The sequence below is a fragment of the Tilletiaria anomala genome, assembly GCF_000711695.1.
Source record: "Tilletiaria anomala UBC 951 chromosome Unknown K437scaffold_19, whole genome shotgun sequence".
NCBI lineage: Eukaryota > Fungi > Basidiomycota > Exobasidiomycetes > Georgefischeriales > Tilletiariaceae > Tilletiaria > Tilletiaria anomala.
Window position 1 is genome coordinate 55,106 of NW_013547003.1, and position 26,977 is coordinate 82,082.

The window sequence follows — 26,977 nt, forward strand, 5'->3', positions numbered from 1 at the left end:
TCTAATTACTGCCCGCGTCTGTTCCTGACCCACCGCTCCACTATCGCCATGCGCAGGGGCAAGCGGTACGTGGAACCATAACTATCGCACCGCGTCTACACGGCGCGGCTGCGGAATGTGTGAAATAGGGTTGCTGTATCGCCCCTCTCTCTCTCTCTGCACATCACTAGCGCATCTATCAGATCACATCCATCCGCCCCCCTCTAACTGATCATCAGAGAGAGAGCGATGGCTCGTGTTGCGTTAGGGTGCTTGCTTGATGGTGGAGATGCGGCTCAATGCTTCGACACCAGCACACATATGCATATATACCTAAGGCAGTCATCCGTACTGTGCTGTGTGGTTTGTGCGCGTGTGTGCCCCTGAACAGCCCCACCGCTTTCTGCCCGTTGCACATGGTGGCGTGATCGCACGACATTCACCCACGGACAAACATATTCAGTCCAAGCAGCCCGCTCGAACAAAAGGCGAGGCCCATCTAACCCTACCCTACCTCATCACCACCATGGACGCAGCTGGCAGCACCATGGCGGCAGGGGATGCAGCAGCTGCTGCTGTTGCTGCGGCGGCGGCGGCCACGCTCCCCGCCTCTTCCACCCTGTCGCCGCTCCTCGCACGTTCCACCCCACCAATCCTCCAGCAGGCGGCCCGGCTCGCATCGACGTCGCGCAACCCGCTCGCTCTGCTCCTCGACGCCGTGCTCGCCGTGCTGATCGCGCTGTTCAACATCGCCACCGTCCTCATCGCCTTCAGCACGCTGACCCTGCCCTCGCTCGTCTACCGTATCCTCCACTACAGCTTCACCCTCCGGCTCACCTTCCCCTCCCTCGCACTCCTCTTCTCCGGCGCCGTAGCCGCTGCCTTTGTCTGGCTCCGTTACCGCCACCTCAACCGCTACGAGCGCCTGCGCGAGCTCCCCATCGAGAAGGATGAGGGCTTCAACCTTCACCCGGACGTAAACGTCCCCTTCTTCTTCGACGACCACGACGCCGCCGCCGCCTACGACTACGACGACGACGACTACGACTACGCCTCCGGGAGGCGCCGCCGCGGCCGCGCGGCTGCAGGTGGCATCGGCGTCAGCGGCAGCCGAGGTGGCGGCGGGCGCCCAGGCCAGGGCGCCTCCAGTGGACGCGGAGGGATCTTTCACAACTATCTCGACGACTTTCTGCAGGCAATCCGCATCTTTGGCTTCCTCGAGAAGCCCGTCTTTCACGAGCTCGCACGCCACCTGCAAACAAGGCGCCTCGTTGCGGGCGATAGTCTCGCGCTTGACTCGGACTTTAGCTTCTACATTGTCATCGACGGTAACGTGCAGGTCTACGCGCCACTTCTCGGCGCAGGCGCTCGCGCCGGTGCACGCTTCGGCGGCTTCTCCGGCCTTGAGGAAGAAGAGGAGGAGGAAGAGGAGGACCAGCTGTCTGCCGCAGGCTACCAGCTGCTGCACGAGGTCCAAAGCGGCGGCACCCTCTCCTCGCTCTTCACCATCCTCTCGCTCTTCACAGAAGACGTCAAGCTCGGCTTCTGGAACGAGGCACAGGGCACGCACTCCCACTCGCATTCCCAGTCTGGTCATGGGCACACGTCCAACAACGCGAGCGCGAGCGCAGCGGCGGCGGCCCAGAGCAGCGCGACGAACCTCGCGACAGGGCCAGCAGGCGTAGGCGCGAATGGCATCACACGTCCCCAACCGCAGCTTGCGACACCCCCGTTGCCGTTGTACCCGCAGCAGCAAGAGGTGGACTCCGGGTCACCGCAGCGACGCTGGCACCTGTCGGCGGACGATGCGCTCGGCGACGGCGCCTCGTCTCATTCGACAGAAGCGACGCTTTCTGCGCCTGCACAGCCCGTGTCCGCATTCGGCCAGATGCTCGCTTCTTCTGCTCGCAATGCACCCCCCCCTGGCACTGCTGCAGGAGCGTCACCATCCACGCCCAATGGTACACCCAGCACGGGCACACGCAGCCACATCGTTCTACTCCAGCCGCCGACGCTCGGGGCCGAAGATGCAGAGGCGCTCGTGATGCCGCCTGCCGAGGCCTGCGCGCCGTTCTCCCACTATCTGCGCCAGCAGGCGGCCGCCGAGCAACAGCAGCAGCGCACCAAGGCCAGCTCAACGCCGAGAACGCCGTCGTCGCCTGACGGTAGCGGCGTGCCATCGCCGGCGCATGGGCACAGGTCGCGAGGGAGCGCCGGGAACATACATCGGCTTGGCGCTGCTGCTGTCGGGCCGGCGCACTTGCTGAATGGCAACGCCGTCGATGGCAGGCAGAGGCGATACTCGGCAGGCGCCAACACCATGCTGGGCTCGTCTTCGCCGCCCATTTCCCAGCACAACAACAACCATCAGCACCACCAGCATTTGCCCATGTTCGCCGCCGGCCCGACAATGATGATGCGCGAGCGTGACGAGCATGTCCACCCCCACGCCGCACACGGCCCCGGCACCGTCGCGCGAGCTACAGTTGACACGACGCTCGCCGTCATCCCCGCTGAGGCGTTCAAGAGGCTCACGAACAAGTTTCCGAACGCCTCGGCGCACATTGTGCAAGGTACGTCTCGGCCCCGCGGCAATGCGACCGCGTGCTTTGGACCGTCACTTGCATTCAGTGGTTTCCCAGACTGAATCTCTCTTGCCCCCCCCAAGTCATCCTCACGCGCCTGTCGCGTGTGACGCTGCATACGGCGCACAAGTACCTCGGCTTGACGAAGGAGGTGATGCGTACGGAAAAGACGATCAACCAGATAGCGTGCGCGCCACTCCCGCCTTCATTTTACCAGTCAGATGGCATGGACAAGCTACGCCAGCGCTTCATCAAGGTCTCCCCGGCCGCCCCGCCAGCTGCCGGTGCGAGCAACGGCCTGGGCTATCGTTCCGCAGCAGCTCCGGCGTCACAGCCGCTGAGAGAGCAAGCGTACGACACCAGCGACGATGGTTACTTCCGCCAGCGCGGCGTATCCGGGGCTAGCGGAAGGGGTATGTCCATGGGCATAGGCGGCTCGAGCAACCACACGACGTCCGTCGTCAATTTGACTGAGTCGCCCACCGCTGACGAGGCTAGCATGGAGACGGAACGCCCCGCTGGCGGTGGAGGTGGCGGCAGTGGTGTTAGTAAGCGTCGTCAGCCGTCCGGGCCCGGTCTGGCCCCTGTCGCGCGGCCCAAGACGCCCTGGGGCCATCCAGACCCGCCCGTGCGCACGCCGGCGGCGCGCACGACCGTCGGACCCGGTGACCTCATCAGCACGAGCGGCCTGGATGACCGCGGAGCGTGGGCTGCGCAGAACGTGCAGATGACGCTCAACACACCGCGCCCGTTCAAGAGCATGCTGTTCTCCAGCAGCGGCGCTGGCGAAGGCAACGGAAATGGCAGGTTTGCGCCACCGCAACCGATGTCGACGATCGATGACAGAAAATCTGCCCCGCGCGACTTTTCGAGCAGCAGCAAGCACTCGCGCGCGCGGGCCGGATCGATCATTGCAGCCGAGCGCTGCCGGAGTGTTGCGGATGACGAGGAGATTGGCTGGGCGAGCGTCGGACTGGCCAACTTTGATCTGAAAGACGCCGTCATGAGCTGCATCGCCAATTGCATCGGGCTCGTCCCGGCGCCTGCTAGTCCGATCGCGTCGGTGCAAGCGAGCCCGTTCATAAGCGCGCAGGATGCGCTGCTGCAGCGCAGCGTCTTCAACTCTGCCTTTGGCTCGCTCACCATGCTTGACGCCGCGGCGGGTATGGCGGACGCTGAGAGCAGCGTCACAGGCGGCAGCAACAGTCATGCCGGCGCCTTCCCCGCCGAGCTGGAGAACGACGTGCAGATTCGTTTCTTTGAAGCGGAGAGCGTCATCATCCGCGCTGGAGAGATGCAGGCCGGGCTCTACTACGTCATCGATGGCTTCCTCGACGTCTCTCTCCCGCGTGCGAAGCAGAAGGACGACCGAGCGCCCCCGAATGGGCAGCAAACATCTGGGCAACATTCTGGCAGGGGCGCGCCGGGCCTGCACGAAAAGAAACGGCATGCAAAGGACGCCAAGCCCATCTACACAGTCGGACGCGGTGGTGTCGCGGGCTACCTCTCCACGCTGCTCGGCACGTCCAGCTACGTGGACGTGACGGCGCGCACGGACTGCTACGTCGGGTTCCTGCCAGCTCAGTCGCTCCAGAAAATGATGGAGCGCCGGCCGGTCGTCCTGCTGACCCTTTGCAAGCGACTCTTGAGCCTGCTCTCCCCGCTGCTCCTACATATTGATTCGGCGCTTGATTGGCAACAGGTTGCTGCGGGTCAGGTCATCTATCGCCAGGGAGACGAAGCGGACAGCTTTTACATTGTCATCAACGGGCGGCTGAGGGCCATCTCTGAAAAAGCGGAAGGCGGGGCTGGAATTGCGGGGAATACCGAGTTTGGCCAAGGGGACAGTGTTGGCGAGCTCGATGTTGTCACTAACTCGCTGAGGAGCGTGACCCTGCATGCCATCCGAGACTCGGAGCTGGCCAAGATGCCGATGAGCCTCTTCAACGCGATCTCTGTGCGTCACCCTGCGGTCACGATCCAGATGTCCAGGATCATCGCCGGCCGCGTCCGAGCCGAAGTAGCCAACAAGCACACCACTGCGTCCCATGGTCCAATGCCAGGCGTGCCGGATCTCGGCAAGAATAACGCCAACCTCAAGACCGTCGCCATCCTTCCTGTCACGCGCGACGTGCCGATCACTGCCTTTGCGAGTCGACTGCACAGCGCCTTCGAGGACACGATCGGGCAGCCGGCTGCCTACCTCAACCAGCAACGGGTCATGGGCGTGCTCGGTCGGCACGCGTTCAATCGTATGGGAAAGCTCAAGCTCACTGGCTGGCTTGCGGACCAAGAGGAAAAGTATCGGCTTGTCATGTATGTCGTCGACACTGCCGTCAGCTCTCCGTGGGCTCAAACGAGTATCCGACAGGCAGACTGCATTCTCTTGGTCGGCTTTGGTGATGATCCGAGCGTAGGGGAGTACGAGCGACTTCTCCTGGGAATTAAGACGACTGCGAGAAAAGAACTCGTCCTACTTCATCCAGAGCGCGCAGTTCCACCAGGCTCGACACGCGCATGGCTCCAGAGCCGTCCTTGGGTTCACGCGCATCACCACGTAGAGCTGCCGGGCATTCCGTCGATGCAGCCGATCAGCACAATTGGCCTCGCAGACCAAAAGGCGGTGAAGGCTTTGATGGATTTGCGAAAGCGCATCGGATCGCGGATCCAGCAGTACCGCGAGAAGCGAGACATTGCTGCCCCTGCGCGTTCCCATCACTTTTCGGACTTTTCTCGCCTTGCTCGGCGTCTTTGTGGCAAGAGCATCGGTCTCATCCTTGGCGGAGGCGGCGCGCGCGGATGCGCTCATCTTGGCGTGCTTCGCGCATTGGAGGAAAGGAACATTCCGATCGACATCATTGGAGGCACATCGATCGGCAGCTTTGTCGGCGGCTTGTATGCTCGTGAAGCGGGTCTCGTGCCAAGTTTGGGTAGGGTGAAGAAATTCAGCGGTCGCATGGCCAGTCTCTGGCGCTTTGCCATCGACTTGACGTATCCGTACGTTAGCTACACAACCGGACATGAGTTTAATAGGGGTATTTTCAAGGTGCGCATCTTCCCGTCCTGGTGCGCGAGATACATCGATTTACTGATATCTACGCGTTTCGCAGGCTTTCGCTGATACCCACATTGAAGATATGTGGCTGCCTTTCTTCTGCAACACGACCAACATCACATGGAGCAAGATGGAGATCCATACGACAGGCTATGCCTGGCGCTACATCCGAGGCAGCATGACTCTTGCCGGCCTGATTCCGCCCCTCATCGACTCGGGCGACATGCTGGTCGATGGTGGCTACATGGACAATCTTCCTGTTTCCGTCATGTTTTCCATGGGTGCGGCCTCGGTCTTCGCTGTTGATGTCGGGAGCGTAGTGAGTTGCTGAAAACAGAGGGTGTGAGATTTGTCACTGATGGTCATCTACTTTGCCAGGACGATACATCGCCTCGGAATTACGGGGACGCTCTCTCCGGCTGGTGGGTCGTCCTCAACCGGTGGAACCCATGGAGTGACGCCATCAAAATTCCATCCATTCCAGAGATTCAGGGGCGTTTGACTTATGTCTCGTCTGTGAAGACTCTTGAGGAAGCTAAAGCTATGCCTGGGTGCTTCTATCTCCGGATGCCAGTTGAAAAATTCGGCACGCTCGAATTTGGCAAGTTCAACGAGATCATGGCCATAGGATACGATACCGCGCGTCAGAAACTCGCCGAATGGGACGCAGCGGGTGTTCTGCCGTCTGGTGAGGCGGTCGTCTCGTCTGACGAGATAGAGTGGCAATCCAAGCGCAAGGCTGGAATCAGCGCTAGGAGAAACAGCGTTTAATGCAGGTCGCAAAACTCATCAAGCAAAACGCATAGAATCTTCAAAGGGCATTGTAGCATATTGTCGCTCATCCATGCATAATTGAATACAGTTTGCGGGCGCGTAAGATACAGTGTCGGATTGCAAAGGTCACGTTCACATTCACATTAAAGGGCACAGGTAGTGCAAACGGGGCGTTCTTGTTTCGGTTGTGCTGATGAGTCGACCAAGAAGTGCTGGCGAAAAGCGCTCAAAGGTCAAGAGACAAAGTCTTCGGCCGTATCGTCCCACCTCAAGATAGCCTTCGGGACTGTAAGGTAAACCCATTTTGTTAGGCTCCGTCCCAATACCCGTGATGGAAGCTGGAACGAACTCACGACCGATTTTCTCTAGCATATAGCCACTACCACAGAGGGCCGCCATTTTAGCGGGTCTATTCGGAAGAGCAGATGGCGCGAGGAATTCATGGAAGACTCACATGTTCCACGCCGTCTTCATCGAGCGCTGGCCCCGGCTGCCATTCGTGGCGCAGCTTTCACCATCACCTTCCCCCTCTTGAAGTTGTTCCTCGGCCTCTTTGCGGCTCTCCTCGGCTTCTTCTAGTCCATATGCCTCGTTGTATGCCGCAGGTTGCGGATGGCTGCTCCAGCCCCAAGAGTCCGCCAAGCGTCCTCCGCTTCCAGGAGTACTTTTTTCTTCGTCGCCGAAGCCATGAATGCCGTACCCGCCACTCCGAGTAGAAGCAAAAGAGGCTCGAGTTTCAGCGTCGGGATCCGGAGGAGGGAACTTGTTAAACAGCTCCGACGCCGCTTCTTGTCCCTTGGCGCGCCACAGATCGATTGACTCTTGCAAAGGCTTGTCATTGTCCTCTCTGTAGAGGAAGAAATCGTCTAGGTTATCAAATCGAAAAACAGGCTCGATAGGCTGCGCGGCGGACAGACTTACCCTAGATACTTGATTGCCTGTTTTAGCCTTCTGATCCGCAGCTGCAGCTGCTCGAGCTCGGTGTCCTTTCCCCTTGTTGTTGCCTCCGCCCCCTTGCTAGCAGCACGTAAAAATCGATAGTTGGAAGGAACAGGCGGAGAACCATCAATCCCTGTTGTCGATAGCTTGCCGTAATTGATGACTCGCGTATTCTTGGGTGAAGAGTGCACTGCACCACCATGCAGGTTGATGGCCCTGTCGGATGGAGCTGCAGATGACGAGTTTGATACCGTGGAGCTCTTGACGAGCGGTGATCGAAAGGGCTTTGTGAGTCTGGAACGCACAGCAGAAGGTTTGACAGGTGAAACGAAGCTGGGTTGTGCTGTGACCTTTGAAGCATTTGCGGAGGTGGCAGTAGAACAGCCGCTTTGTAAGGATAGATGTGCATATTGGAGGGTGCCTTTGACATGGTGATCAAGGGTCTGCTCTGTAGATTCCATTTCTTGTTCTTTCTGAGCATGATCGAGTTTTGCCTCGTCCGTCGAAGTATGTGGCTGCTCGGCTAGCGAGCGTGGTGTGACATCACCCGATGGCGATTCGTCAAGCCTCAAACGCTTGCCCTGCGGTTCCTCTGTTCGATGACCGACGTGCTCGTCGGACTGAGGGTGAACGCATTAGGCATTGAAATGTCGCAAACGGCAGTCAGATTGGGATTCACAGACGGCTCACCTGAGCATCGTTCAAACCCCTCTTGACGCAATCGCTTTCGGCAAATGGTATCATTTTTGGGGCCTGGGTGTTCGTCTCGATCAAACCCGCCCGAACAGAATCGCCTGCGATATCTTGGCTATCCATTGCGCAGGAGTATCCGAGGCTGTATGCGCCTCTTTTGCAGTGTGCCGATGCAATTCGGACGTCTCTACGCAGAACAGAAGATGTCACATGGAGAGGCTGCTTCACTATTTAGACGTTTGCCGCTTTCGCAGATAGGTAGGGTGTAGTGTTGGTGTGCGCCGCTTACTCGCCGCAACGCGCCGCGGCGCGCCGGGGCTTGTGTCAATCTCAGCATCAAGATCCAAGCTAATCAGCTCAAAAGCGCGAGCCTGTGAGCTTAGTTCGGTAGCCCCAATCTACCCCGCGCGATGAAAGACAGTAAGAGCGAACGCGACTAGTTCAATTAGCTCTGGTCTCCGATGGGACTCAATTGAAGGAGCCAGCAAGCCTATCCCTCGTATGGGATAATTGGTTGATGGCTCCCTGTAACCCAACGACTCGTGCGTAGCTCAAGCAACTAAGACGCTCCTGCGGACGGCTTCTCAACGAGCCTACACACAAGACGCCGTCATGTCTGGCGAAGAACGCGACTCTGTGCCCACTGGCATCGAGGCTCTGCCGTCCGTGGCGACGGCCTCAACTGAAGGCGATGCTCCATCTGCCACCGTTGCACCCGAGCCTCCAGCGACGCCAACTATTCCTAGCACCCCAGGCCTATCGAGCAAGCTGATCATTGGCCTGGCTGTGGTAGATTTTGTGAGCCCGCTCCGTCCCGGACTGCAAACGTCGGTGCGCTGACGCTTGTAGATACCCCCTGCAGCACCACCATGTAGGCCCGCAATTGGAATACACTTTCCCCAAAGAATTGATGGAAGATGAGGACTTCAGCTCTACCTTACCGTTTTATGCTCTGCCTGACGGCTCCCATTTGGTAAGCCAAATGCATAATTTACCTGGGAATCGCAATTTACATGACATGCGTGCGTGTGCAAACAGTCCGATGAAGACTTCTGCTACTTCCACCTCTTCTGCCCTAAGACTCTGCCTGGCTCAACCATCTTCGGCATGAGCTGCAATCGGCAAATCGCTGCAGCATCGCTGACAAAGAAAGGAGTGGAAGTTACGCGCTCGACGGTGCAGAAGGCCGTCGTTGTCTTGGCAAAACAGCCTGTCTTTGGCCCGATCAGGGAGAAGCTGGGGATCGTCACGCGCGCGTACTTTGCCCAATGCGACTTGACAGATACAGTCATATTGACAGAATTCCTCAGCACTCTAGAAACTGGCTTACGGCAAGGTCTCGGACAGTCGCTTAAAGAAGTGACCATGGCTGCAGGAGGGGAGAAGGAAGCCAACCCCCTGGTCACGGCGGGAGAGGAAAAGATCGAGGACTCGGACGCGACGATGAGCATGGGCACCAGCTTGCGCCAGCTCGTTTTTCAATGGCGATTCAAAACTTTGCAGCTGGTCAAGCTGCTTCTCCTGCAACGCCGTGTCATGTTCTTTGGCTACCCAATAGAGCGACTTTGCACCTATCAGTACAGCCTCATCTCACTCCTGCCTGGACTGCTCATGCATCTAGAGGACTGTGGCTCAGCAACACTCAAGAGCAGTCAAGCTAAGCGACCGAAAGTCGATAGCGTCAAGACTTCTGAAAAACAAAGCTTGCTGAAGTACATGGGCTATCCGCTCCCGGTTTTTGGCGATGATGCATTCTTCCAGCCGTACCTCCCATTGCAGCAGATCGACTCTCTCAAAGCCGGCAGTTGGCTCGTGGGTACGAGCAACGGTGTCTTTCGCTCGCAAAAGGATTGCGCGATCGACGTAATAGTTGATCTAGAGAATTCGAACATCGAATTCTTGGAGAGCAACGCGGCGCTCAAGCTGCAAAATATTGTCGCGCTGACGGCGGAAGACCGAAAATGGATGGACGAGATAGTGTCGATGGTGCTCGAGACCTGGGATCCGAATAATCCGAGTCGTCCGACCACGCTGCAGTTCAAAGGCAGTGACGACTACCTTCGCATGAAATTCCAGAGCTACATCTCTTCCATGCTCTCGGCCATCAAGGCATCAGAGGACAAGACAAAGACAGCGGGCTGCCTCGAAGACACCTCGACGCTGGCGAGCTTCGGCATGGACTTCATCAACACATTCAAGCTCACGCAAGCGTACGTCAGCTGGAACGACTGGACCGACGATCATCTGTACAACATCATTCCTGCCAGTCATCCATGCGAAGGCATGACGTCCGTCATCGAAGACGTAGGGTTGCGCCTGACGGAGGGCCTTCATGATCTCAAGCTTGATGAGAATCTCACTCCAACGCGAGATGCGATCGGGAAAGGATTGACGGCTGGGCAAGCAGCGCTCTCAGCGGGGGGCGCGAATCTGTATCGATTCGCCAGCGCAGCCAGGAATGATATTGGCAAACAACTAGCAGCGCTGAACACGACACGTTACCCTTCGGCATCAAATGCCACATCAAGCTCAGTGCCAGAGCAGCCATCAACGTCAAACCGAGTACCCTCTTTCCAATTACCGCCGAACCTACACCAGAGCGCCAATGATGCGGCACAAGCAGCGAGCGCCGCAGCCGCATCCGCTGCGACGCAAGCGCGCGCTGCACTTGGGAATTTCGGCAGCTTTCTCTCTGCGAAGCGGAGCGAGTGGAGCGGCAGGTCTTTATCGCCCAGCAGTACGTCCGCGTCGCCCTCGTCCGCCAACAGCTCTAGCTTCGCCACTCCGCCCATAACAACTGCGACGCCTTTGGCCGAGCCAACTGCGCCACTCAAGATAGGGACCGCGTCGCCACCACCGCGCAAGCCGTCAGAGGATTAGATCTTCGATTTGAATGGAGAGGAAGGGAACGGAGGCGATAGCTGCTCGCAAATTGTAAATGGCGGGTTGCGATTTAAAGTGATTCATTCAATTTACAAGGTGTCGAACAGACGATCGCCCTGTGAGATGCCAAATTTCATGAGCTTTTTGAGAATAGGCAGGCACATCTTACAAGGCTCTGGGCAACACCCTGTGCTCACCGTGTCACCAAGTCCAGGGACGATGTACCCCTTCTCGTTGAGCTCTGGGTCTATTGCGCCAACACTTGACAGAGGGGAAGGGCAGGGTGGTCAGCAACTGAGCACTGCCCTTGCGAGCAGGGCGCCGCAGCTCACATAATCTCGAGGCCCGGGTACACGGCCGTGAGCTTTGCCAGACCGGGTCGCGAGGCGAGCACACAGAGGAAGTGGATCTTCGAAATCGGGATGCCCCAGTCCAGGATCATACGCACGCAAGCCTGTCGTTTCCAATAAATAGAGTATAAAGTCAGCGGTGGTGATGGCAGGAGAGAGAGTTACCATGCTTGTGCAACGCATCACGCACTACAGCAGTCCCACCGGTAGCGACCAGCGGGTCGAGGATGAGCACGCGATCTACAGTCGGTTTGGACGGGAGCTTGGAGTAGTATTCGACTGGCTGCAGCGACACTTTTTCCCTGAAGAGCCCAATGTGGAGGACCGACGTGTTGTCTGGTAGCAATGACAGTGCCGCTGCGAGGTGAGAATGGAAGAGCCAAGGGTGTGAGTAACATCACCAGCTTCCATTCCCGAGGTGCGAGTCCAAAGATGCTCTCACCATCTGTCATACCGAGACCAGCTCTTAGGATGGGGACGACACCGATTCTCTCTTGCAAAGATTCCCCCTTGAAACCAGCAAGCGGACCTTGGCCCTGCACAGGCATCGTCGCAAAGCCCTTGGTCGCCTCAGCAACCAGCAGCGTGGAAATCTGCGCAATCAGCGAGCGAACGTCGCGCGCGGAGGTCTCGACGAGTCGTAGATTGGAGAGGTGGTGCTTTATCAATGGGTGCGAGACTTCGAGCACGCCTGGCAAGACGCCAGCAGCGGCGCTGGATTGGGCCATGTTTTGGCTCGGAGGACGGCACGGGCAGGACAAGGACAGCGTGCGATCAGCGGGAGTGGTCGCTCAGAGACAGTAAGAGCGCGCGTGCTACCGCAGGCTGCTCAAGGGAGGGTGTGAGTTTGCGCGAAGCGAACAGGCAGCCGGCTGTCCTTCAGTAAGCGGAGATGATCGTTCTATGTCCGTCCGAGCAGGCAAGCAAGACCAATGGGTATTATACCATGTGTGTTGTGCATCGCCGACAACAACACAAGATAACAACTGGCGGCTAAGGCTGCTGTCGATTACGTCGGCTGCATTATCAATCGCGGGAGGCTTTAGGGTTAGTAGCACACGTCCAGCCGTGCCTTTGGCGGTTCGGTCGCGCCACGAACAACAAAGCCAATAGAAAGAGCATTGTGCTCGTGTGGAAGAGGGCAGTTTGGGTTACGGTTCACGGGTGAAATGGTCTGAGTATAACAATACAGCGAGGCAATCTGGCAAGCTTTGCTTGCCAAGAAGCGCCGGAGGCATTAGCGGCGGCGAGATGGGATCAGCAAAGAAAGAAACTGCATAAGGATGTAGATAGCCCGTGGTAATGTCTTCACCCGCCCCGCACAAGCGCATCGACCATACGATTGGCGCTCTGCTTCATACTGCTAGCATCTCGTAGCAGCCTCTTTGCGAAGATCTCGAAAGACGCATCGCGGCGCCATCGTTCCGCGAGCTGCGGCCGCTGTACGCTGGTTACCTTCGCCTTGTCTGTTGCTTTGGCTGCATCGGCAAGCCGCCCAGAGAGCGAAGCAGCCGGCCGGCCGGAGACGAGCGAGACGAAGACATGTTCCGCGGCAGATAGTGCCTCCTGTATCCACGCAATGCTTTGCTGATAACTGGCGCAATTCCTTTGGACCCCAGCTGCGGGCATCACATCTCCGCTGCCGCTTTTGAAAACACCCTTGAGCATGGCGAGCAACGCACCGGCGGAAGACGACGATCTTAGCACCGCAGCCTCGCGGCTGCTCTTCCCGAGCTGCAGTGCGTAGATCGTCTCAGCGATGTGCAGGCTGGCCTGTCCGCCATGATGCAGGGCCCAGAGCCAGTACAGCTCTTTCGACGCACTTGCGTCCGGATGCAAGCGGTAGTGGAGCGGATTAATCGCCAGCAATGCGGCTGCTTCGGCACTGCCAGAGGTAGATGGGGACGCAGGCAATGCAAGCGAAGGATGTGTTTCAATATTCTTTCCTTCTGGCTGCGCAGCGCTTGATGCTGGCATAGAGAGGCGCTGCAGCTCGAAACAAATCATTCGAAGTGCAGAAGTTTGAATGCCAAGCGCCTTTTCAAGACTAGCGCGGAAGGTCCGATCGACCTCTAGCCTTGAGGAATCTCCTTGTGGAGGTGTAGCGTAGAGCGATGAGAGGCCCAGCAGGGATGAGACGAGAGCACGTGTTAAACTTGGCGTCGCAGTGCTGCTGCTGCCATTCTTGGCGGCCGCTTCGATGCGGACGTCAGCGTCCTCCTTGGTACCGGCTGCTGTCGACGGGATGAGCGAGATGCCTCGCATGTACCAGTTCTCCGCCTCGCCTCGCTGACCCAGCCCTTGGTACAGTGCTCCTATCCTGCTTGCGAGCCTGACCATCCGCTGCGTCGTGACGCCGCACTTGCGCTTTGCTTCGTCGTCCAACCAGCCAAATGCATTGAACAAACGCTCGTATCCCTCAATCGCGAGTGACATCGACTGCGGGGTGCCGATCCTTACTCGCGCATCTGCGAGCTGCGTCTCTAGCGCTGCAGATGTTGGATCTACCGCAGCAGAGACTTGCTGCGCGCTCATGGATCCGAGAGCAATGCTATCTGGTACGCGCATACCCTGCCGTTCGGCCTCTTTGAGCGCGACATCAAGGTACCCCTCCGCGAGGCGCAAACCATTGTCGATGTTCATATCCCCTGATTGCGCTGCTTCTCGCAGACGGATGCGCGCTACTTCCTTCTCGGTGGAACCGTCCGGAGCACCGACGGAAAGAAGCGTCGGCGAGAGGCCTCCACCGAGATTGATGGCGATCCATGCAGCACGGACAGCGTGTCTCGCCTTGGTCGAAAGGCGCGAGTCAGTGCCAGAGATACCTCGAGCAGCCCATGACGCGTCGTCCAGGTAGTCCTCCTCCCATCCGCACTCGTCCTCGCCGCGCTCCACTGCCTCTGCGGCGTGCGCGATAGCTCGAGGCATGGAAATGTGCTCGACATATTGATGCGTCCCTTCGAAGATTCCCAGGGTGACGAGCGCAATTGTGAGACCCGAGAGGGTGATGATACGCGCAGTGCGGGCAATGGTTCGGAAAAAGTACCCTAAAGGCGTGCCGAAGGACTGGAAGACTTGGTATTGGTTCGGGCCGGTCGAATATGCTCTTCGCCCCAAAGATGAGGCTTCGCCTTGCCGCCGTGGCAATGGAAGCACTGGCCCTCTGTTTGATTTCGCAAATGGATCAAGTGCCTGCGCCAAATGCGGTGTGGGAGTTCGGATTTCTATTGAAGGTTGTGTGGTTCCACCTCTGGCTGTATGCAGGCTAACCCGACGGCTTAGATTGGTGCGATCAGCCACGACGGGAACTTGGAGGCGCAACCTAGCAGGCAGTCGGACCCCAGCTCCCCTAGATGCCTTGGCAACACCGGTGAATGAGCCTTTCATGGCGTACAGTCGGAATCGAGCTCTGCGAGCGCCTTCTGACGTAATCCGGGTGCCTACTTGAACCCCATAAGTTCCATCTGCTTTGGACGAGGTTTTGAGAAGCCAAAGGGTGGTCATTGCGAGTCAGACTGTGCTCATTGTGTGTGCGTGTGAATAAAAGTCCGATAATGAAGAAGCGATTCAGCCAACCCTACTTTCTTTCTACACCACAGGCCCAGCACCCCCGCTGGTGCGGCCGACGCGACGCGCCTCTTCGCTCGAAGCACAATTTGATGGGTTCCAACTGCTGTTCCTGGTAGCATCGACGCTCTTTGCCCACCTCGACAGCCATCGATTAGGGACAGTGGACCCCATCATTCAAGGTCCACCGCAAGCATACAGAGCAGATCATACTGCTCCAGGCACCGAGAAACAAACAAAGTGAAAAGAGCAGTCCACTTTCAAGGCAGCGCAACATGGCGCCGACAGCGCAGGTGACGCAGAGCCGCTCCGGCACGGTGCGCCAAGCTGCCGACGTGTACGACCCTAACCAGAACCTGCACGAGAAGCGCGAGGTCAGAGCTAAGTATCGAGAGCTGCAGGCTGGATTGGAAAGTGAGTGGATGATGGGAGGTATTGAAGTTGCGCAACTCAACGCATTGAGGGTGGACGCAGCATACAATCCTGGAAGCCCAGTCGGCCGCGTCGCCTGTCCTAAATGGCGGAGAGGCTGATAGCGCGTTCATACCCCCCTATATCTTGCAGACAAGCGCCAAGAAGGAATGGCCAATATTGATTTCGAGCAGCTCAACGAGATCGTCAAAGACACCAACAGGCTCTATGAAAAAGGTGCGTGTTATAGTGTATCCTGAAACTCGGCTCGCGTGCTGCTGACACGCATAAAGGCAAATTTATTCCCCCGTCCCGCGCTTGCGACAATCTTCATGCCTCCTGCAGTTAAAGCCCCTGCTGAAGGTGTGCTGGACTCGCGCCTGTTGATGAACGTTGCCGACATGGGTCACGCGCTTGCCAAGTCATTACGCACCGAGACGAGCGGATTCGACTTGGACGACTACATCAACAAGGTTGCGCTGTACATCAACACAGGCGGTGCGCGTGCCATGGACGCGAGTGGGCGAGGAAAAGGAAGGGGTAGTAACGGAAGGCAACGGCGAAGGGCTACAGCAGCTGGTAGCGACGTCGACGACGAGGACGACAGCGAAGATGACGAGATCGAGGTAGCCGACGACTGGCAGTGGGACAAGCTCGGGCGTACAGCCGCGCGCTGGAGTCGTCGTGCGCCCATGATGGACTTTCTCAATGGCCCGCTCAAGTCTGAGTACAACAAGAGACAGGTGCAGCGGCGCCAGAAGATCGATCGTGCTGCGGTGGTCGAGCGGCCTCAAGAAGTGAGATGCGGCCTTTGCGCATGGTATATCTTCTTTGAATGCTTCATCATCAACCTCTGACTCCCTTGGCCCGCTGCCACTCCCACGCCCTCATAGCTCGGCGAAGGTGACATTGAGAAATCCGCAAACGAGACGACCAAGCAGGTGATGACGATCCATAAGCTGCTGCGAGATCAAGGCGCCGACGGCGTGTCGATGTTCGACTTTGCGATCGATCCGAAAAGCTTCGGCAACACGGTCGAAAACCTGTTCTACATTAGCTTCCTCATCCGCGACGGCAAGACGCAGCTCGTCATGCCAGGCGAAGAGTCCAATGCGAATGGAGTCGTTCCGAAGCTGCGTGAGTGCCTCCCGTTTGCGACTTGCTCCCTCTGGTTCACAGCAGCAGCCGGTCTGACCTCATCCCTGTGCGCTATTTCTTGCTTTGCTGATGCGCGGCGTCTTTGCAGGCGTGCGGGAACCGGCTGAGGAAGAGGACTACGTCGCAGGCCTCAGGAAGCAGCAGATTGTACTCGAGCTCGACATGGATACTTGGAAGGCAAGTCGAGTTGGAGCGGCGCATGAATGATTCTCCGCTGTTTCTGACGGCGCTCTTCGCGTTTTTCATTCATTTTGCGGCGATTTCTTCCACACAGGGCCTGATCGAGACTCACAATCTGACCAGGTGCATCATCCCGACACGCAGGAACGAACCTCCGCGTGGCAATGCACGCGGCCAGTGGTACGGATAACATGAAATGTAATTCGCAATTCGCTTTACGGCAAGATGATGTTTTGTGTATGAACGTCTTGCGGTACGCATATTACGATGCTGCTATCTATGCTTGTCAGTAAGGGTGATTGAACAGCTTTCCTGCGTTGGTTCTCATTCAAGCAGGTGCCGTATCAGGCAATTTAATCAAGTGAAATATGCCATTTTCTGGATTTCGTGGGAAGTTCCCACTGAAGAGATTGATGATAATACATTTTGCATGCGGGGCGCGGACAGCTACTAGAACAACAAGAGCCAACACTCTCGGTCAGAAGGATTGATGCGGTCGAGTCGATCACTTGTTGCAGTCGAGGACGACGCGGCCAGCGAGTGTGCCGTCGTGCATCGCCTTGTAGACGTCGTTGAGTTGACTGAGACCCATAGTCTTGAAGACGGTCTTGACTTTACCGCGCGCGGCGAGGTCAAGAGCCTCGATGGCGTCCTGGCGGTTGCCGACATAAGAACCCTTAACCTGTTTGGCCTGGAAGACGGTGAAACAAACGTTGGCTTCGATGTTCGTTTTAGCGGGCAAGCCGACGGCGACGAGCTTTCCGCACGGGCGGCAATATTCGAGCGCCATCTCATACGCGGCGGCTCCGGAAGCGGCGACAACGGCCGCGTGGACACCCTCGCCGCCGGAAGCCTTGCGGACATCGCCGATGAGGTCTTTGGACGTCTTGAAGTCGATGAACGTCTCCGCGCCCAGCTTGGTCGCCAGCTCCTTCTTCGCGGAGCCCGTGTCGATCGCGATGACACGGCAGCCGATGACATTGGCGTACTGGACAGCAAGGTGGCCGAGTCCTCCGCCAGCCCCGGGGATGGCGACATATTGCCCAGGAGTGAGTTTCGCCTCCTTCAGCGCCCTATAGACGGTAACGCCGGCGCACTGGATAAAATTCCAAAAGCTAGCAGTGAGATGCCACGCCCCACATTCGGTGACGAGAAAAGGACGCACGCACGCACGACTCACTAAAATTGGTGCAGCCTCATCGAGGGGCAGCTCGTTGGGGAGGGGAGTGAGGTAACGAGCCCAAGAGACGGCGTACTGCTGGAAGGAACCGTCATGAGTGTAGCCAGAGCACTTGGCTTGTGCACAGTTGGGCTCATGACCGCGGCGGCAGTAGTCCTTGAACACAATATGAACCCAAAAGTGCCACCCCCTGTCAGTGCCAATCCGTGCGTGCCATGAAAAGAGATACTCACACAATTAAGGCACGCGTCAGCGATCCACTTGATGCCGACCTTGTCGCCGACCTTGAGGAATTCGTCTGCACCTGGGCCAAGCTTGACAACGACGCCTGCGCCTTCATGACCCCCGACGAGAGGACCACCACCAGTCTGGACCTTGTTGGGAGCTGGCCAGTCACCGATCATGGCATGGAGATCTCTGCGGGAGGTAAGAGCAGGGTATCACCGGCGCGCGAAGTCAAGACTCTGGTGCTCTCTGAAGGAGGTAAGCAGGAGCGAGGAGCTTACGTGTGGCAGACACCAGAATAGAAGACCCTCACAAGGGCCTCGCCATTCTGCAGGTTGATCAACGATGGATCATATATGTCATTTTTGATGGGCCCGCCAAGCTTGTCAAAGATGGCGCGAGTGGCCTTGTTGGGAATGTCCAGCTGAGTCGCCTGGAGTTCGTTGCCTGGCATGTCGATAATTTCCCTTTAGTGAGATGTGCGCTCTTGAGAAGTTCCGACGGTGTTATGGCTGAAAGGAGTGGTCGGATGACTTAATGAGAGGCGGAAGGGACCATGAAGGAGGTGACGAAGCGAGCAAGACCGCTACTTATACTGTATTGAATCCTTGTTCCAGAGAGTAGTGCGATTTCGAATGACACAAGAGGATGCTTTCAAAGTGTATTGGGGTTCCAGCCTACGAGAGTGGCTCGTGCTCCCTGGGCTGAGCATAGACTGATGAGTAGCCGAATGGTTAACTGGCCCGCTGCCTCTATCGGATATGAGCGAGATGAAGACCTGATCTGGGAAAAGCTGCTAATTGTAGAAGCTGAATAGCTCATATTTCTCATCATGACGGCGCTTACGGCGACGCCCTTGCCTTTGCGAAAGACTGTGCATGTCAAGCGGAACCCTTGACAAGGCTACAGCCCCATACACTCGTCATCTCTGTGTCGAACGGCGCTGAAGCATTAACCTTGCGCAAGTAGTCATGAGATGATTTCGCAAAGATGAAACAGTGGTGCACACAAATACAAACGAGCGGTCTGCACGTGTATCGTCGCACGGTCATTCGTTGCTCATTGTGACTGCATATGCTGAGGGCAACGACGGGCGGAAACCAACGTACACACCAGCCATCCAGCCGCCAGGTCAAAGAGCAAAAGAGTGCAGACGCTTTGACGAGATTGTGTTACTGCAGCCAACAATATCGTTCTGGTGTTAGGATGGGATTTCAGCAGTGCCTGCTTCACCCTTCCCAATCGTGGTTCTATCTCTTCAGGTGCGACAAATGAGCCAAGTAATGAAACATGCTCATTGCGAAGGCATTCAATTCAAAAATAAAAATAAATTTGGCGGCTCCGTCCCGCGTCTTCCGCGCTTCAAGCCCCACACTGCTGTTGTGCCGAGAAGGCTTCGATCACTTTCGTTCTGTGCGCAGGGCGAACGCGCGGAGTTGACGTCACAGCTTGCTCCTGAGCCCAGAGGACTCGAACTGCGAATTCGCAAAAGCAGGAGCCTGCTGTGGACAGTGGAAAGCAATTGAATAAGTTACCTTTGAGCTCTTCATGGTTTTACTGCAGGCTTGACGGAGAAGACCGTGTGTCGCGGGTTGCCAAGGGTCACGGATGAGCCTAGAGTCTGGACCGGCCTTGCGAGTTGACTCTAGCGAAGAAAATGCACGAGCGACCAGGCTGAAGCTTTTGAAATTACCATCGCCAGCTCTCGCTATGTATTGGAGGCACATTTTCACACGCATGTCAAACTAAAAAATCTCTGGAAAGATCTTTGGTTTCTAGATATGCATATATGTAAGTAAGTATGTATGTGTGTACATGTAGCTATACCAATCATGTCTCAACCCCGCGTAGAATAGCTCTGAACTACAGATACCAAGGCGAGCTATCACAGCCTCGCAGACTCTCGGATCGTCGCCATCCTCAGTATGCCTCTCTCGCTCACTGCTGAATCTTTCAGCCTGGGAGCGCCATCGCGCACATGTGTGTGTACTCTCGTCAGCTCAGCACACACTGCCTGGTGCATTTGCGCAACTCTCAGGATCGAACGAGCACCCACCAGTACCAACGACCGAGCTCAATGCTCGACGGCCTTTCCCGTTCGTCGTCCACACCACATGGTCCATCTGTGCGTTGGCTAAAGTCCATTCTCAATTTTTACGCTTAAAATGACGATTGCTTTTCTTATCGGCGTTCCTTCCAGTCCATGCTGCTTGCGCACAGCTCGTTCTAGTCGGATTATTCAACCTCAACCCCCACGGCTGCGACGAGTTCAAGTTCTACCCAACCATCAGCAACAAGGGCCTTATTCCCGACTGTAGCGACTTCGCTCGCTAGTTCGGCAGCCTCCTCTGAAGTGGGCCGAATCAGCTTCATGCAGCAAACAGGCAGCCTCCGTCACGGGCGTCAGACGTTGTACTTTCATATCACCTACCATGGTGATCATCATCTTGAGAACCAGATACCAGACACTTCCTTGCTTGAGCGACGACTTGTCGGAATTCGCTTGGAATGCTGAGGGGATGGATGAAGCGTTTCATCTGTTCAAACGCACCCCTTCGATTTCAGCATGTCCTGCGATCATCGAGCGTCGATGGCGACTGATGATTCATCACTAGCCGCTGGGAAATCAACAGGGCATTGTAGCTTGTGCTGGGTGGCACCATCTGATCGAGCTTGGCTTGATTGTAAAAAAGGACAATGCGACAGAACAACTTTCGCGACTCATAGGTGCTACCCCTTCATTGGCCACAAATTCACGAGGGAGATCATATGTGTTCACTTCCTGTGGACCCCCTGCTGGATTGGATGCTTCGGATGGAGCATGAGTATCTTCGTCAGTTTAGGCATGAGCCTTGATATTTCATGATGCATGAGCGATGCAAAGAGATCCGCAGGTGTGGCCCGTGTGTGCCATGCGTGGGCTAAACTTGAGAAAAGGATGCAAGGAGGATCGGGAGGCAGTGCTGCAGCAGCGCGTTCAAGGCCTCACCACAAAGAGTGGATCGGAAGGTATGGGTGCGGGGGAGAGGTTGGTAGAGAGCTGAGAGGGCTTGGAAGAAAGAGCTGGTCGTTAGAAGTTGGAACTCATTGCCTCCTCTCCGTTTGATCGATCGATCGTTCGTTCGTTCGCACTGAGCTTGAAGCTGGAACCCGCGTACGCTTGAACATCGATTGACCGTTTGACGTCGGGGCTCGGGGCCGGAGTACTTGGAACTCCTCAGTGAGAGGCCCTGCACTGTCTACTTTGCAAAGAAGCCAGACGATTGCGCTTCTGAGTTCTGCGATCGGTTGTCTCTGCAAGGGGATGCGCGCCGCTTCTCTCACTTATGTTGTGGCTTTACAGCTTGTACCCCCACGCGCTGATGTACGGCCGAGAGCAGCCGGCACAGATCCCACCTTTTGCCGAAGTATCCCTACTGGAAATCAAAGGAACCACCTGGTCGTTAATTCCTCATTGGCATCCACCAAAGAAGACATCTTCCACAAACAGAAAATTCTGCCTCCTCTTTTGACGTGGCGCGGGCTCTAAGATGCACTCACTGCATCTTACTACACCAGCAGGGCGGGATGATCGCTATTAGAACTCGCCAGCACATGCGCAACAGGACAGGGACCGGAAGCGAGATCGTCCACAGTCAGATGCCAAGACTAACACTTCGGCACATGGCTGGCTTGATTTGTTTGCTCATCGGTCGACGCTGGATTCAAGGTCCGCTATTTTGGCGAAGAAATTAAGCCCACTTGGATTTCATCTGACCAAGCCGCGCTCGCAAACGATATACTCGTTCACACTGGCTGACACCAGCGCACGCTACCTCGAGAGCGTGGGTACCGACCGCACACGGTAGAAGTCCCTTCTTCTCTGAGATCCCAGATCTTGCCGCTTCTTAACACCTTCTTTAGGCAATCTCGCCGAGGACATGCTTCACTGCCGCATCGAGATGTTCGCCGGCCCTCTCCAAAGACAAACGAATTTCTAACTCCCTTCAAGTTCAGATTCTCAATCAGGTCCGTTCAGATGAATGACGTCTCTGCACTTTGAAGAATCTCAAGTACGGCTGCCTCGCCAGTGGTTCCAGGTTTCCAGCTGGTGTCTCGTCACTGACTATTAATCCCAAAGCGGTCCTCCTTTCTTGTAAGAGACGGTCAAGTGGCGGATCTCCCTTGCAGCGAAAGCCATTGGCGCCGATTGAGATCCATGCGGGAGAGCTTTCTTCTTGCATCTTTTCCCTTGTATCTCACGCGAGGTGCTATCGTGAACGCTACTGAGCGTACCCTCTGGCCGACGTCGGGAGGTTTGAAGAGACGTTCTGCTATGCGCTTGCCCTCTAAGGACAGGAACGTCTTCTATCTTTGATCCTAGCCATGTAGAGGTATGCGTTTGTTAGGAACATTCTGGACCGAGTGACACCGTATAAGAACAGAGCGGCTTGCTCGTCGCCACAGCACTTTAGGCCTTCTCTTATCATCGCTCAACTAAACTTCTTCCTCTCCAGCTCCTCGCCTCTCTTCGACAGCTCCCTCGGTACCCTCAAGGTTAACCTCAGCTCCTCACACTCTCTTCTCAAGATATTGGTCCCCGATCACCGCCCACACCTTCACTAGCACTTATCTCAAACAGCAGGACCACACCAGCGAGACCATCACCCACGCCATCACCAACCGAACATGAAGCTCTCCATTTCTCTCAGCGCCATGCTGGCTCTGCTCACCACGGTATCTGTCGTCAGCGGTCTCATTCAAGACACTTGCAGCTGCAGTTGCCCTGGTCATCCTGGTAACCATGACATCAAACACGGTGGCAAAGGCGGCCATGGCCGTCACAGCGGCGGTCACGGTGGTCATCACGGTGGCGGTGGCGGTGATGGTGGCCGTCACGGCGGCGGTCACGGTGGTCATCACGGTGGCGGTGGCGGTGATGGTGGCCGTCACGGCGGCCATGGCGGCCACCGCTACTGCATCCCTTCTCCTGCCACCAAAACGGAAGCTTGCTCGGCACTCGCAGAGGCAGGCCTTATTAACCTCGGCTTGCTCAACTGTGCGCAAGTCGACATTTCGTGAGTGTTTGCTGCGATGCGGCAATGTTTTACTGACTCTTGATTATGCTAATGATCTTGCCACGCTTCCCACTTTTGAACACAGTCCGACAGTGAACATCCTCAAGCGAGATGACCTGGCCGCTGAGCGCCGAACCCATCAATGCAAGGAGTCTTGTGAGCCATCTGACTCCGAGGCGCTTGGCTGGCCTAATGAAAACTGATTCCTGCACAATACACTCCCTCTGCTAGCCGACGCGACTTGCCAGGTCCTCTCAAAGGCCGGCCTCGTCAACCTCAGCCTGCTCGGCTGCCTTGACCTCAAATTCGATCCGACGATCAACATTGGTCAGCAGCTGCTTCCTGGCATCGAGAATGTGGTCGCCACTCTGGGCGGCTCTGGTGGCGAGTCAGGCGGGGCCGACCAAATCTGCGTGCCCCCAGCTAGCACCAAAAAGGAGGCGTGCTCATCGCTCTCCCAGGCCGGTCTCGTCAACCTTGACTTGCTCAGTTGCGCCAATGTTGACATTTCGCCTCAGCTAACTGTCCTCAAGCGCGCCGCTCAATGTGAGATGAACGCGGACACATCTTGCGAAGTTCTCTCTAAGGCCGGCCTTGTGAACCTTGAGCTCCTCGGATGCGTCGATCTCAAATTTGACCCTGTCATTGGCATTGGCGAGCAGCTTTTTCCCACTGCCAAAGGCACAGTCGCCAAGGTTCTCGAAACAGTCAGTGACCTCACGACGCAATCAGCCGATGGCCCTTCCATCAAGCTGGACGAGGGTGTATGTGTTCCGCGCAACGGCAACAAGAAGGAAGCATGCTCATCCCTTTCCAAGGCTGGTCTCATCAATCTCAGTGCGCTCAACTGCGACAAGATCGACATCTCTCCCACATTGAACATCTTGAAGCGCAGTGGTCAGTGCGAGTCAAACCCCGACACTTCGTGCGAACTCCTTTCCAAGGCTGGGCTCATCAATCTCAATCTTCTTGGCTGCATCGACCTCAAATTTGACCCAACCATCAACATCGCGCAAGAGCTTCTGCCTTCTCTTGAAGGAATCGCTGGCTCGCTCCCTTCCCTTATCCCCCGGGACTTCGATGTTCGCGGTCGCCACGGAATGTGCGTGAAACGCGGCTGCAGCAAAAAGCAGGCATGCACGGCACTTGCAAGCGCCGGTCTCGTTAATCTCAGCGCGCTCAACTGCAACAAGATTGACATCTCTCCCAAAGCGGATATCCTCAAGCGCAATGTCGACGATGCGGAGCAAAGTAGCCTCGCTGCACGCTATGTCGAGAACAAGCTCGCTGCTCGCGGGAACAAGCACTGCGAGAAGTCGCGTGAGTCCTGCCACCGAGACCCAGTCGTTGCTCGAATATCAGACTGATGAAAACACTTCGCTCTCTGGCTTCAGCCTCTGCTGTTTGCCAAGAATTCTCGCGAGCCGGCCTCTTGAACCTCAACCTTCTTGGCTGCGTCGATCTCAAATTCAACCCGAAGATCAAGATCGGCAAGACGCTCCTTCCAGCTGGAGTCAAAATCATCGAAACCCTGGCTGATCTTCTTTAGCGGCCCCTTTTCGTCTTCACCCAACGTGTTCAATCATTACCTTTTGTGCCACCTCATTTTCGATCGATAGCGCTACCGAGAGACATACTTCCTTCTAATACCCCGTTGTTTCCCGGTCTCCGGGTTGACTCGGTAAATCTATGTTGCGAAACCTTTCCCGAAGCTCACACGTTCATCCGCGATTCTGCTTGCAATCGGCCGCGCAGGTTGTTGATGACTCTCCATTCAGAGTGATCCATCGTTCGAGCAGGATTTCATATGAGCGATGGGCTTCATTTGATGTTGTATGAGCAAACCGCTGAACGAGTGACTATGTACCCAGCGGATGTACATCATTCCCCCCACGGTCACGAAAGTCACACATCACGATGGCTGATGCCCACCAGCCAACAAGTCGACGGTGAAATTCAGCCGAAACTTCTTCCGAAAGAGATTGCAACATCATCTGTCGTTGCCGAACTCGCAATCCTCAATCTTGCTCTGCTCTCGCAGACCATGTCTTGATCTCTTGCCGCCCTACATGCTGCTGCGGCTACCGTGGTGAAAGGCTGTCTTGCGTGCGGCCTTGCCCACTTTGCACGCAGCGCAGAGCGCCATGGAAAATATCTCATATGAAGCAAGAGCAGCGCGCAAGCCTCTCCCTGAGCTGCATGCAGACTCGCTGTCCTCGTCCCACCAACTGAAGGCAACCGACTCAGAGCGGCCTTTCCTTGTACTGGCTATTGGTAGTGTTGCTTTGACGATACCACCCCGAGTACATACACGATAGAAGACGACGGCGACCTAGCGAAGCAATGACACCAAAACCCATCACCCTCTCATTCACGCCACAGTACGAGGGCATGTGTAAGCATGGACTACCTGCATGTGTGGGCACCCTTGGGAAAGATTGTCAAATTCAGCGCAGGAGCATGCCTAATGCGTTGGGCTCGGTATGAAAGAGGAATTCAGGGACTGCTTGAGAAGACGAAATAAAGTCATTGCTTGGCGCCACCGTCCAATGCCAAATTGCAAATGCTGGGACCAAGTAACAGCCTTCAAGCTACAAGTTCCTCCGCAAGCCCATGCTGATCATGCGCATCCCAGCGACTCTTCATAAATTTGACTGACCGAACCAAACATCTTTGAAGGCGCCTGCAGCGATTCTGCTTGAAAGGTGGCGAGTATGGCAAGGCAGTGGCAGTCGAATCCGAACCGGTGATACGACGGCCTTTCACTGGTTGTGCTTGGATCTCTTCCAACAGCGTTGGTGACCTGTTCAAGCCACATCGTGGAAGGATCACTCCTTTCATCTCGCTTCTTTCTTCCCAAGCGGAGATCTCGTCGTTGCTCGCCTTCTGACATGCATTGAAAGGTCTTGGATTTCGCTATGCCTTCTGTACCCCATCCACATTCCTCTACCCTCACAAGATTTTCCTCCGCTCACCAAGCTCCTCTTCACGGTCGCACCTCGAAGAGTTAACACTGATTGAACACACAGCTCTTCAGCTAATGTATCAACAATGATCCTTTCCACCTCCATCACAGTGGTCCTCGCTCTCCTCTCCACTGGGTCATTTGTCGGCTCTAATGTGTTCCATCACACAAGTCGCAGAGCCGGCACTTGCAGCTGCGATTGCTCCTGCGGCTCTGGCTCTGGCGATTCTAGAGCCTCTGGAGGCTGAGGCGGGAACGATGGCTCTGGCTCATCCGGTAGCTTTGGCGGCTCTAGTGACGCGAGTGGTAGGTGCTAGCGGCCAGCCGTGTATTCTCAGCGGCTGTAACAGACAGCAAGTCTGCGCGACTCTTGCTGGATTTGGGCTCGTCAAGGTCAATGCCGACTGCAACTTTGTTGACGTCAGGTGCGTCCATACAGTGTATTCAATTCGTGCTCGTCAACGTGCTGACTCAATCTTCTCCATCACATATGTTTTGCTCACCCCCATTGCATGGGTTTACTTGTACAGCCCTACCATCAGCATTCTGTTCCATCACCCCGTGCCGACATCCCACCACAACATTGCCGTTCGCTACATTGAGAACAAGCTGTCTACCGCGCGGCGACCCCACAGTGCGAGAGTGACGGCGGGCAACTTTATTTTGACACTTAACAGGACGCTCAAGCTGTTTGTGGGCTTCTTCCCTATGACCGTACAGCCGATGCTGTCTGCGCACAGATTTCAAAATTCGGTCTTGACATCCTGAACTTGTTTGGTTGCAAACACTGCAAGTAAGATTTGACCATCAGCATCGACGAGCAGCCGCAAAAAGTGTGGTCACCACACTTGTCAACTTACTTTGAGTGGCTCTTGCGCCCCCTCCGAATTTCGCTATAGACCACCATCTTTGATGCTCGCGGTTCACTAAGCAAGCGCTACCCTCAAAGCAGCATCCTTCCATTTCTGGCGCACGT

The 26,977-nt window shown here is 56.3% G+C and overlaps 10 protein-coding genes across 10 annotated transcripts; 6 read left to right on the top strand and 4 right to left on the bottom strand.

The window, feature by feature from the left end:
• Positions 1 to 231: 231 nt before the first annotated feature.
• On the top strand, positions 232 to 6,488 carry K437DRAFT_273102 (uncharacterized protein). Its single transcript, XM_013389039.1, has 4 exons — positions 232 to 2,552; positions 2,648 to 5,610; positions 5,675 to 5,939; positions 5,999 to 6,488. Exons 1-4 carry the CDS (start codon positions 506 to 508, stop codon positions 6,388 to 6,390), a joined length of 5,667 nt encoding a protein of 1,888 aa, XP_013244493.1. The 5' UTR covers positions 232 to 505; the 3' UTR covers positions 6,391 to 6,488.
• Positions 6,489 to 6,626: 138 nt separating this feature from the next.
• On the bottom strand, positions 6,627 to 8,076 carry K437DRAFT_267276 (uncharacterized protein; the record flags this gene model as incomplete). The annotated part of the gene is made up of 5 exons (XM_013389040.1): positions 6,627 to 6,679; positions 6,747 to 6,772; positions 6,848 to 7,240; positions 7,315 to 7,952; positions 8,023 to 8,076. 5 exons carry the CDS (start codon positions 8,074 to 8,076, stop codon positions 6,627 to 6,629), a joined length of 1,164 nt encoding a protein of 387 aa, XP_013244494.1.
• A 359-nt stretch (positions 8,077 to 8,435) lies between these two features.
• K437DRAFT_290257 (uncharacterized protein) lies at positions 8,436 to 10,905 on the top strand (the record flags this gene model as incomplete). The annotated part of the gene is made up of 4 exons (XM_013389041.1): positions 8,436 to 8,823; positions 8,888 to 8,998; positions 9,064 to 10,329; positions 10,351 to 10,905. Exons 1-4 carry the CDS (start codon positions 8,638 to 8,640, stop codon positions 10,903 to 10,905), a joined length of 2,118 nt encoding a protein of 705 aa, XP_013244495.1. The 5' UTR covers positions 8,436 to 8,637.
• Positions 10,906 to 10,954: 49 nt separating this feature from the next.
• K437DRAFT_255075 (putative uracil phosphoribosyltransferase) lies at positions 10,955 to 12,327 on the bottom strand. Its single transcript, XM_013389042.1, has 5 exons — positions 11,701 to 12,327; positions 11,449 to 11,615; positions 11,241 to 11,362; positions 11,106 to 11,169; positions 10,955 to 11,024 (listed from the first exon to the last, which is right to left on the bottom strand). Exons 1-5 carry the CDS (start codon positions 11,984 to 11,986, stop codon positions 10,998 to 11,000), a joined length of 666 nt encoding a protein of 221 aa, XP_013244496.1. The 5' UTR covers positions 11,987 to 12,327; the 3' UTR covers positions 10,955 to 10,997.
• Positions 12,328 to 12,995: 668 nt separating this feature from the next.
• On the bottom strand, positions 12,996 to 14,366 carry K437DRAFT_206134 (uncharacterized protein; the record flags this gene model as incomplete). Its single annotated transcript, XM_013389043.1, has 1 exon — positions 12,996 to 14,366. A coding segment is annotated over one exon (1,371 nt), but the record flags the coding sequence as incomplete, so codon positions are not given.
• Positions 14,367 to 14,973: 607 nt separating this feature from the next.
• On the top strand, positions 14,974 to 16,827 carry K437DRAFT_255077 (uncharacterized protein). The gene is made up of 6 exons (XM_013389044.1): positions 14,974 to 15,239; positions 15,390 to 15,473; positions 15,582 to 16,033; positions 16,130 to 16,373; positions 16,483 to 16,571; positions 16,669 to 16,827. Exons 1-6 carry the CDS (start codon positions 15,101 to 15,103, stop codon positions 16,762 to 16,764), a joined length of 1,104 nt encoding a protein of 367 aa, XP_013244498.1. The 5' UTR covers positions 14,974 to 15,100; the 3' UTR covers positions 16,765 to 16,827.
• Positions 16,828 to 17,079: 252 nt separating this feature from the next.
• Positions 17,080 to 18,433, bottom strand: K437DRAFT_222026 (GroES-like protein; the record flags this gene model as incomplete). Its single annotated transcript, XM_013389045.1, has 4 exons — positions 17,080 to 17,670; positions 17,755 to 17,910; positions 17,988 to 18,171; positions 18,261 to 18,433. The coding sequence occupies 4 exons, from the start codon at positions 18,431 to 18,433 to the stop codon at positions 17,080 to 17,082; spliced, it is 1,104 nt and encodes a 367-aa protein (XP_013244499.1).
• A 1,242-nt stretch (positions 18,434 to 19,675) lies between these two features.
• Positions 19,676 to 20,421, top strand: K437DRAFT_65640 (uncharacterized protein). The gene is made up of 3 exons (XM_013389046.1): positions 19,676 to 19,770; positions 19,831 to 20,104; positions 20,180 to 20,421. Exons 2-3 carry the CDS (start codon positions 19,905 to 19,907, stop codon positions 20,295 to 20,297), a joined length of 318 nt encoding a protein of 105 aa, XP_013244500.1. The 5' UTR covers positions 19,676 to 19,770; positions 19,831 to 19,904; the 3' UTR covers positions 20,298 to 20,421.
• A 1,913-nt stretch (positions 20,422 to 22,334) lies between these two features.
• Positions 22,335 to 24,714, top strand: K437DRAFT_65561 (uncharacterized protein). Its single transcript, XM_013389047.1, has 4 exons — positions 22,335 to 23,036; positions 23,122 to 23,192; positions 23,268 to 24,356; positions 24,431 to 24,714. Exons 1-4 carry the CDS (start codon positions 22,648 to 22,650, stop codon positions 24,583 to 24,585), a joined length of 1,704 nt encoding a protein of 567 aa, XP_013244501.1. The 5' UTR covers positions 22,335 to 22,647; the 3' UTR covers positions 24,586 to 24,714.
• A 1,302-nt stretch (positions 24,715 to 26,016) lies between these two features.
• K437DRAFT_65686 (uncharacterized protein) lies at positions 26,017 to 26,954 on the top strand. Its single transcript, XM_013389048.1, has 3 exons — positions 26,017 to 26,426; positions 26,532 to 26,790; positions 26,901 to 26,954. The coding sequence occupies exons 1-2, from the start codon at positions 26,155 to 26,157 to the stop codon at positions 26,767 to 26,769; spliced, it is 510 nt and encodes a 169-aa protein (XP_013244502.1). The 5' UTR covers positions 26,017 to 26,154; the 3' UTR covers positions 26,770 to 26,790; positions 26,901 to 26,954.
• Positions 26,955 to 26,977: the final 23 nt, after the last annotated feature.

Excerpts from the sequence above, each read along its gene's own strand:
- K437DRAFT_65640 (XM_013389046.1), top strand. The coding sequence starts at position 19,905 with ATGCCTCTCTCGCTCACTGCTGAATCTTTCAGCCTGGGAGCGCCATCG. Across the intron at positions 20,105-20,179 it reads CCACACCACATGGTCCATCT|TCCATGCTGCTTGCGCACAG; the intron begins GTGCGTTGGCTA and ends CGTTCCTTCCAG.
- K437DRAFT_255077 (XM_013389044.1), top strand. The coding sequence starts at position 15,101 with ATGGCGCCGACAGCGCAGGTGACGCAGAGCCGCTCCGGCACGGTGCGC. Across the intron at positions 15,240-15,389 it reads GCTGCAGGCTGGATTGGAAA|ACAAGCGCCAAGAAGGAATG; the intron begins GTGAGTGGATGA and ends TATATCTTGCAG. Across the intron at positions 15,474-15,581 it reads CAACAGGCTCTATGAAAAAG|TTAAAGCCCCTGCTGAAGGT; the intron begins GTGCGTGTTATA and ends TGCCTCCTGCAG.
- K437DRAFT_65686 (XM_013389048.1), top strand. The coding sequence starts at position 26,155 with ATGTGTTCCATCACACAAGTCGCAGAGCCGGCACTTGCAGCTGCGATT. Across the intron at positions 26,427-26,531 it reads TGCAACTTTGTTGACGTCAG|CCCTACCATCAGCATTCTGT; the intron begins GTGCGTCCATAC and ends TTACTTGTACAG.
- K437DRAFT_273102 (XM_013389039.1), top strand. The coding sequence starts at position 506 with ATGGACGCAGCTGGCAGCACCATGGCGGCAGGGGATGCAGCAGCTGCT. Across the intron at positions 2,553-2,647 it reads CTCGGCGCACATTGTGCAAG|TCATCCTCACGCGCCTGTCG; the intron begins GTACGTCTCGGC and ends GCCCCCCCCAAG. Across the intron at positions 5,940-5,998 it reads TGTTGATGTCGGGAGCGTAG|ACGATACATCGCCTCGGAAT; the intron begins TGAGTTGCTGAA and ends TACTTTGCCAGG.
- K437DRAFT_255075 (XM_013389042.1), bottom strand. The coding sequence starts at position 11,986 with ATGGCCCAATCCAGCGCCGCTGCTGGCGTCTTGCCAGGCGTGCTCGAA. Across the intron at positions 11,616-11,700 it reads TGGTCTCGGTATGACAGATG|CGGCACTGTCATTGCTACCA; the intron begins GTGAGAGCATCT and ends CTCACCTCGCAG. Across the intron at positions 11,025-11,105 it reads TCCCTGGACTTGGTGACACG|GGCGATCGTCTGTTCGACAC; the intron begins GTGAGCACAGGG and ends GGCATCTCACAG.
- K437DRAFT_65561 (XM_013389047.1), top strand. The coding sequence starts at position 22,648 with ATGAAGCTCTCCATTTCTCTCAGCGCCATGCTGGCTCTGCTCACCACG. Across the intron at positions 23,193-23,267 it reads CCATCAATGCAAGGAGTCTT|CCGACGCGACTTGCCAGGTC; the intron begins GTGAGCCATCTG and ends TCCCTCTGCTAG. Across the intron at positions 24,357-24,430 it reads CAAGCACTGCGAGAAGTCGC|CCTCTGCTGTTTGCCAAGAA; the intron begins GTGAGTCCTGCC and ends CTCTGGCTTCAG.